We start from the raw sequence: 9,512 nt of genomic DNA on the forward strand, positions 1-9,512 counted from the left end.
GATCAAGCCATTATGGTGGTTATGAAAGCACACTTTGTAAGCACAGTTTCCAGTCTGCCCAACCAAAGCAGTAGTTCTTGACAGTCTGATGGAATTTGCTTCTGCTTCAATGGGCCTTTGGATTATCCAAAAAAGCAGCCAGTCTCCAAAGCCCCATTCCATTCCCTCAAAGAGATCAATGGCTGATATTTAGAAACCATTCCTGGAATCTGTGATGTTGTACAAGCAACAGCCCACCCTATTTTCCCTTCTTTGTGAAGGGTACTTCTTGGGAGCATGGCATTGCGTGTGAAAGGACCGGCCCTGCCCAAGCCACTCAGCACTTTGGCCCCATGCAATTTGGGCATTAGCTCCCTGGCCACTGGCCTGAGAGCAAGAGATTAAATAAAAACTCAAAAGGTAAACATTGCTTCCACAATTGATATCAGTTTGGCCTTCCGAGCACACTGGGACAACGTGGCTTCCTGTTGGGGAGGGGGTGTTGGTTTCCTGTGCGAGCCAACAGCGAGTGAGGGCAGAGAGATAGGGAGAGAGAGGACAGGAGGGCACGGAGGCATGAAAGCCAGGCTTTAGGAGCAGACACTGAGAAGGAGGGGGAATGTTTATTGATTTTAGTCACACACATATTGTAAAGAGGAACTGTGGTACAAGCCTTTAGCACGCTATGGGAATCTTATGATGGGGAGGTCATTGTTCAGTCCCAAGCTCATATTTCTCAATATGAACCACAGTGATAATACACACATACACTTACAAACACAAAATGGCTTTGTCATTAAATGAAAAAAGAGGGGGGGAAAAAAAACTTATGTCATGTTGTGTAAGTTTTAATTATAGTACACAAAAGATTTATTTTGCAACGGTGTTACAGAAAATCACACAATGTGCTTTAGCTGCTGTTATTCATCTATTGTTTGGTGATGGGGGAATGCCAAAGCGAACCACCTTTAACATGGAGCGGTCCAAGCAGACTTCCTGCTGGTTGATGTTGACTACAGGAAATACTGTTCCGAGCTGATTTAATCAGGAAGGTTCAATGATACTTATTATTTTTTACAGTTACATGAACACTCTGGATGGCCATTAGATTTTCTTTTCAATAACTCAAACCCAGTCGTGGTGTAAAAAGAAATGTTACACGATGGCATAAATTCTCTTTGAAAAAAGTGAAACATTTTATGATTAAAATCTACCATTGTGTATCCTTAGTTGGTAGCTGACCATTTTGTGAAGCTGGTGTGAAGCTACAACTTAACATGACAAACAACTAAATGAAGTGTCATTGCAGAGCACCAGTAAAGACCCATCACCATGCAAAGTTCAATATAAACAATTACACAATGGCAGCATGTTTTGGCTAGGGCCACTGTTGAACTGCATTCCTGTTACATTGTCGCTCATTTATTTAGACTAAAGCAGAAGCTGATATCACAAGGGTAAACTTTGTTAGACAAATACCTCAGTTTTCCTTTACAGCAATAAAATGACATTTTATCAGTTCATTAAGTTCTTTCCCTTCCCTTTTCTTCAAAGTATTAAACATTGGCTATACTAATAAGATCATTAGCACAGTCAACTTAAATCTGCAAGTGAAGATAATATATTGCTCTTTTGGAAAGTGTAAAGATTAGTTTTGACCAAATAGATTTTCACAGAGGTCTTGAATCAAGATGGGTCAACCTGAGCTATCTTGCAAAAACGGGCAAAAAACTGTGTCTGTAGACAAGCAAAGCAGGTAGAGATTTGCCACAACAGGCCTTCGAAAGTGAAAAGAGAAATTTAACAAAAGTGCTAAGAAAACAAATGCATGCAACACTTTTCAGATTTTCACTAGAAAAAGTTTTGAAAATCATGTGTCTTTTTCTCCCACAGAAAATCCCAGGTAATGAGACAACTGATGTGGTATAAATAATTTTCCAAGATGCTACAAGTCATGACCTTTTAGGGGGTGAAATCAATGGAAGATTGTACACTGATAGTGAGTGAAGAAAGACACATAGGTTTTTGTAGCTGTTATATATTTTCCCCCTAACAGATTTACTTGTTTTTTGTTGAATTGTAAAGGATATATGTTAGATTAAAGGTAGAAAATATTTGAAAAAAATGTATCATGGTGTCACTTTTCTATGCCACAAAAACATGGCATTTTGAGAGGGGCATGCAGGCTTTAGAGAGTAGCTGTTTTTACTTACTTACCTTACTAGAAAATGAGCTTGGAGCTGCAACATTTGCCTTTAACACTCATATTTCCACCTTCAGGTCTCATTGTTGTATTTCTGACTTGGAACTTCAAAAATCCAACTTCTGATAGAAAGCAGCATTAGACAGATAACAAAACCGCACGGATTAGTGCTAATATGGGGCTCGTCCACTTAGTATCTTCATCCTCTTTGTAGGTTGAAAAAGAAACTTCGCAGAATGTTTTAAGCATTTAATACATTTTCTATTGTATGCCAGACATTATAATTATGTTCTACAAAGAAGGATTTGCAATATGTAGTAGGCTGTCATTGCTTTAACCAATAGCTACTTGTAATATTAATAATTAATAAATAATATTGCAGGACCTGTTGGGGGAAAAAAAAAAAATAAATAACCAGTTGTAATATAGCATATATTTCACACACGCCAATTGCATCTAAACTGCAAGAGCTGAAATTCTTCATTTATTTTGTTAATTTTCTCTGAATTTGTAAAATAGCCAATAGACAAGATTATGGGATATTTTACACTTTCCTTTAATATGACCTATTTAATTGCTTCAAACAATACAAATTATTACTTTCTGGGGTCTTCACTACAAAAAGTAGCTTACAATACATACACAGATATGCCTATTTTTTTAAATAATCAAGTGTTTTAAAATAATTGTTCAAAGGCTTACAAAGTATTGTTTAAGTAGATGGATCAAATGTAAATTTAAGTAATGAAATGACATACTTTATTTATTTAACTATGTACTCTCTAATGTTTCTGTCTGTATCATAAAAGACTGCACACTAAAAGTGGTTCAACTAAAAATACATTTAAAATTAATATTACACAGCTTGATTGTAACAAAAGGTGACACTCACAACATGGCGGCCGAGAAGACGTACGATGCGGATGCGGAACTACTAGCTAAGAGGCTGCTAGACCGCAGGTTAACGGCTTTTTTAATTATAGAGGTTAACTACCTTTATTTTCGTTGATTATTGTAAATAAGTAACGGACATGTTTTAATGGCGAGCCTCTGTATTATTAGTTGGCAACATAAAGATTTATACTTTCAAATACGTCACTAGCGTGAAGCTAAATTTTGAAAAAAGGCTCATGTAGGTGACGCAGTGTTGAGGGTTTACGTCACTTCCTGTTCCAACCACGTGGATTTGTTGTGATTTTCTCCCCGCTTCCTGATGGAAGGTGTATGGATTTAAAACACGTGAGAAATCATATCTTTAATACATCACTTATTAGATCATAATGGTTCCCGTGAATGTCTGCTAAAATGAAACAGACAACTGCATTGTACACAACATTTTATTTTATTTCTGTTGACAAAATAATTCCAACCTTTACTTTTCTGTACAATGCATGATATATAAGAGATATAAAATTGTACAGCATTAAGATATTTTTCCAGAATCATTTGAACTGCCCTGATTAATCATTTTTTTGGCACAGACAAGTAGTTCACCTCAAGCATTTAACAAATGCTTGAATTATAAAAATGACCTATAAAAATATAGACACACACACACACACACACACACACACACACACACACACTCACACACACACAATCACATTTAGGGATACAAATATAGCTTCAGGGTTGGCATTTACAGTATAGTGAAATGAAAATAATTAGCTTACAAACTTGAATGGAATGGTATTATACTGTAATATCTGTTTGCTACAGTGACTTCTGGTAGATTGCAGTGTAGATTGCAGTGCCCTTCATATTAATGCCTAAAATTTACTCTCCATCCAAAAGACGTTTAACAACTCCTATTGTATCCTTAATCACTTCTGCTTGGAATTCTTTTAGATTACAGGACAACACAGCAATATGCATCTTCTTGTTCTTCATTTATAAGCAGAGACAATGGGCAGAAATATTGCTTTGCAGAGCCTCAAACTACAAAGTGATAAACCCAAATGTAGACATCTCTTAGAGTCTGCATCATACAACTTTTCTTACCTGCCTCAATGCCATTAGCTCTATAGATAAAGGTCATCCAGTGCCCTCGATTCTTAGAAAAATACTTCTTTCAATCACACTTAATGTAACGCTTAATCTATAATATCACAGTCAGCACAGGCCACCTTCAGAATCTTACATTCTGAATAATGCATAGTTTCACTCGTCATCCTTAGCTCTCATTGAAACTCCCAGGTAGCAGCGTTTGTGTTTCATTGTGAGGCCGTATTCTGGGGTCATGTCCACAGGCTCTCCAGGTAACTTGTAAAAGTGCAGCTTCTGGATGATAATTGCCAAGAAGAGGAAGACTTCATTTCGTGCGATAACCTCGCCGATGCACCGACGTCTTCCCAAGCCGAAAATGAGCACCTTCTCTCCCTCTAGCTTGTTGACCTCTGTGCCATCATCATTGAGGAAGCGGTCTGGGAGGAATGAAGAGGGGTCTTTCCAGAGCTTTCTGAAAGGCAACAATGTCAAAAGAAATTCAGACTTGATACTATTGATTCCTGATTTATTTGGATTGTGGTTTTCTTTGTCATATAAGGTTTCACAACTGTTTTGGATTTCAAAATTGAATAGTGAAAGCTATCAAGAAACTTACGGGTCGTGGTTTATCTGCCACTGGTTGATAAAGACACAAGTGTCTTTGGGAATGAAGTAGCCATTCAGAGATGTATCTTTTGTAGAGCTGAAAAATGCAAAGATCAAGCTCATTGAGAATCCTGTTTTTTTGCCTTCATTACATACTCTGCCAGCTAACAGCTAACTCTTGTAAACAATAAGTAGAAAAAAAGCAAATCTTACCAGTGTGGGATTGTGAAAGGCAGGTATGAGGAATGACGGAAGAGCTCCAGGATGAAAGATTCCAGTAAAGGCAAGTTGTTTCTATCAGCGAGAGTAGGAGTACGATCCAGACCAATCTGCTCCTCTAAAAATGAGAAGAGTTGGTAAAATATCGATCCAGGAAGGAAACTGCATGAGTTGTTTTCTTAATAAATAAAAAAATCACATTCTGTTGTGTGAGTCTGGAGCAAAGTTGTAAATACCAATGTTTTTTTTTTTTTTGTAAGATTTATTGTCTGGCAAGATAAAATTGGCAAAAAAAAAAGAAGAAGAAATATTTAAGGAAAAAGCTCTAACTTACTGATTTCCTGAAAAAGCCTCTCCTCAACTTCTGGATATGACACAAGGTACATCACTGCCCATGACAGACCAGTAGAGATGGTGTCAAAACCTGGGAGAAGAAATACATTAGTGAGGAACACCATGTTGTGTAAAATAATGCTTGCAATTGCATACAATCCAACCACTCAGCATGTATTAAAACCTACCAGCTCCAAAAAGATCATTGACAATGCCGACAACTTTCTCATCTGACATCTGGATGTTGGAGTTCTCATCCAACTTCCGGTCCTCACAGTGATCTATTAAGGAGTCTGTGATGTCACGGATGTTGTCCTAGAAATAAATGATTTGGCCATTTAATTAAACAAACTATGTCTTAAAAGTAAAAATAAGACTGAGATACATTATATTTTATAACTTATGCAGTAGATTACCTTGTCAAAGGTGGCGTAGTGCTCAGTGACGAGCTTTTGAACAAAGTTGTTGAAGCGGTTGTTGATGTTGACAAACTTCTTCATTGATTTGTTGGGAAGATGCTGCAGAGCAGGGATGAAGTCTGCAGGGTTGCCACTGCCTGTCACCTTGACAAAATCTTCAGCGAGGTTTACTAAGCCGACCAGCTCCTGGTCATGATGATCATAGCGACGGCCAAAGCACATGCCACAGATGACATTGGCAACAGAAACAACTATGTAGCGGAAAGGCTCAAATTTGCCTTCAACTGTCATGACATCTTGGAGTTCTTTGATCAAATGTTCTGCCTCTTTGCAGATGTGCTCTTCCAGCACGCAGGAGTATTCTGGGAGCTTTCCGTTCAGGGAGGAAAAAGATCGCAGTGCACTGTAGGCCAGCTTTCTGCGAGCCCGCCAAATGCCAGCTTGGTCTGTGCTGAAGGCCAGACTCTTGCCATCATTGATGAAGCGGAAGCTGTACAGGTCTGGCCTGCCGGCAAAGTCGTCCCCCTGTTTGGTGAGAGCCTGTTTAACTGTTTCATAACCACTCAGAACGACAACTGGACGCATGCCGATCTGAATCTGGAACACATCTCCAAAGCGTTTGCTCATTTCAGTAAGACTCAGGTAAGGCTTGCTACCCAGCTCTATCAGATTCCCTATGATAGGAAATGCGCTCGGGCCAGGGAGTTGACGAAGCCCCTCTGGGATCTCTCTGCGGAACTGCTTAAGGGTCAGGTACACCAAACACACTGTCACCAATGCTATCAGACCCTCAGACACTGAGAGTGCTCCGATGAATGGCAGTATCATTAATGCCATGATGACAAAGTTTCTCTGTTCTCTGCTCAACCTGTGAATTAAATAGGAGGGGCATTAGATCAGTGTTGACAGAGAGAATAAAGCAGTATTGTGCAACATAATGATTGCATAGCAAGATCTCAAGTTAGTGAGAACCGTGTTTGACTCTGCTGCACAGTGGTGATCTGTACACACCTGTAGATTATGCACAATGGTACATAGATGTCTTGGACATCTAGTATATCAGTACTACTAATTTAAATTAAAGTAGTCAAGCATCATAGAATCCTATCATTTTTGTTCCTATCTTAAAAATTACTTATGCAGGTAGTCACCTTACCTTCTGTTGAATGGCAAAAAAGAAAACTCTAATTCCAGAGATGTGTATCAAACAACACACAAATGTTTTGCGAAGCAAAGGTGTCCTTTACGTTGCTGATGTCTTCAAAACCGAGAGTGGACTTATAATTTATAGGGCGCTGCACAATCTGATTGGCTGCTGTGTGTGACATCATCTCCCCTCCTCCAAATTTCGGCGGCTCTCCTTTTCTAATTCTCTGCCATGAATGAAGTTTGGAACATAAAAATAAAAAAAAGTTGGTGGGTGTGTCTGTGTGTGGTCCGTACATTACACAATTCGTGTGCATTGCAAATGCCCCACTGCTTTCTTCAAGTTTAGGTGCGCATGAGACACTGAACTGGCTGTAAATCAGTGTGTGATCTGCGATAAGACAGTTCAAATCACTGTCATCATGCACTTGTTTTGCAGGTGGTTCAAACTTTGCAGTATCTGCTATGTATTTTCTGTGCAGCATTTTTGGCATTTTCTAATGCAGGATATGTGGCACGATTAATACACTTGAATGCACTTCGGCTTGGTCTGTGCAGGTAGGATATTTGCTGACGCAGAGACCTTCTGCGAGTGCGGTCTGTCAGGATAACCGCAGACGAGTTCATGCCCAGTGAAGGAGCTTCTTGATACTATAAGGATTTCTCGCATGAAGCGGACTTAATTGGGAGCAACTGAGATTGGTTATTTCCTTGTGACTGTGATATCAAGTAAACTTTCAGCCACCTTACCTTCCAGATTTGGAAGTGAGAACGGAACTGCTGACCATGCCAGCCTTTTCCAGGCACGGTTTCACAGTGCTGATAAAAACAGATGCCATCGCGTGCTTGTACCTGTATGCACTCCGCAGGAGTTAAAGATTGACCAGTTGCGTGAGAGCGCAGAGATCAAACCTTCCCCTCCCCTTCGAGGAGGATGCTGGGCAGAGTGAGAGAAAAGGAGGGGGAGCAGGCTGAGCTGCTGCCGGAGCGAAAGGCCGGACGAGTTCATACACTTAAATAAAGCGCTGCGTAATGAGTGGCTTAACTAATGCACCGTTACAACTTCGAAACACAAAAATCCACTAGGTGTTAAAGGTAAAAAAAAAACCACAAACAAACAAACAAAAAATAAAAAATAAAAAAATAAAAACACATTTTAAGAGCACCAAGCTGGTTCTCAGCTACACTTTTGTTTTTATTGAATTTAATTATTTTTGCCCATGTTGTTTTTTCTGATCTGTTGGGTTAATGCTGGACAAGAAGGGAGGAAAATCTCGCAGGTATCTGCAGTTGTTTGTGTTTACATGTTCTGACAGAGCTCATGCATCTTCATAAACAGTTTAGAAATCTTTTCTCATATAGCTAAAACAAAGTCATTAAGTACAAGCAAAAAGTCAGAACTTTGTTTCTCATGGAAAAATGTTTCTTAGGTCAGATGAAGTTAAATAGTTTTTTTTTTTATGTAGAAGTTATGAGCATGAAAAGCCATATACGGTTATGGACAAGACATCTAACTTGTTGTCTATAGATCCACTGACACCAACTACCAGGGGGATTAACCACAAAATATTATTGCTAGATGTTCACACAATGCTGTAATAAAGGATTATGATAGAAAGTTTATTGGAAGAAAAAAAAATCTACTAGAAAAAAGTGCACAAACACAAAACTTTGAGTCCAGTAGAGAAACTGTCACAAGTGTACATTGTCTTATATGACTGTTGCTAAGTGGTTCTACGTTTTCTTTATAAATGAAAGCAAATTTTGCCTTTCATGTAAAACTTAAGAGAGAAGAGAGACACAGACCAAGTTCAGACCAAGCATAACAGTACACTTGTCCGTTGGCTGTTATTTCTACTTTAAAAATCCTTTATTGTTGTTATTTTTTTCCTAAGTAAATAATTTGTGGGTCATCATTAGCTGTAAATCATCCCCTCTTCATACCGGGTCTCTCCGATGTTCGGCCGGGACTCCCAGACCCGCTCCAGGCTCCTGTTGGAAGCCCGCAAAGGTTCCGTCACACCTCACGTCACATTCCAAAGGTGACACATTTGGAATGTATCACCTTGTACGTGATGGATCTAGTGTTCATTTAACTTTTTCTGAAATTATTTACTGATATAGATAATTTTTAGGTGAAAAAATACTTAACTAGCCTTGCTGTTATAAACAATACAGCAATGTTGCATTTGTGGCTTTGTGCGTGTGCTATAGAATTTGAAGGAACTCGGTGTCAAAAATCTCACAACCTATAATAGTGAAAAGCTGTCACAAAAAATAATGTTTATTCAAATAAAAAGACAAGCATTCAGATGGGAATATGCATTTTTAGTTATTTCAAAAGACTGCTAAAATATGTTTTTGCCGACGGAGGGCGTCATATCTCGTTTATCTCTTTTACTTCCCTTCATAATAATAATAATAATAATAATAATAATAATAATAATAATAATAATAATAATAATAATAATAATAATAATAATAATGTGACTTTTTTTTCTTAATAGTTTGTGCACCAAGAACGGCCTTGGGCACAACTCTCAAGGAAAGTTAGACTTTTTCTTTTGATTAAAGTCCAAAAGTCATAACTTAATTCGTTCGCCAATTCCCTCGGGTCCGCG

At 38.5% G+C, this 9,512-nt stretch overlaps 1 protein-coding gene across 1 annotated transcript; it reads right to left on the reverse strand.

Moving 5' to 3' along the window:
* Positions 1–3,923: 3,923 nt before the first annotated feature.
* cyp1a (cytochrome P450, family 1, subfamily A) lies at positions 3,924–6,996 on the reverse strand. The gene is made up of 7 exons (XM_015024487.1): positions 6,902–6,996; positions 5,743–6,613; positions 5,515–5,641; positions 5,328–5,417; positions 4,988–5,111; positions 4,785–4,871; positions 3,924–4,640 (listed from the first exon to the last, which is right to left on the reverse strand). Exons 2-7 carry the CDS (start codon positions 6,580–6,582, stop codon positions 4,343–4,345), a joined length of 1,566 nt encoding a protein of 521 aa, XP_014879973.1. The 5' UTR covers positions 6,583–6,613; positions 6,902–6,996; the 3' UTR covers positions 3,924–4,342.
* Positions 6,997–9,512: the final 2,516 nt, after the last annotated feature.

The sequence above is a fragment of the Poecilia latipinna genome, unplaced genomic scaffold (genome assembly GCF_001443285.1).
Source record: "Poecilia latipinna isolate Pla-1442-1.1 unplaced genomic scaffold, P_latipinna-1.0 Scaffold3680, whole genome shotgun sequence".
In the NCBI taxonomy this organism is placed as follows: domain Eukaryota; kingdom Metazoa; phylum Chordata; class Actinopteri; order Cyprinodontiformes; family Poeciliidae; genus Poecilia; species Poecilia latipinna.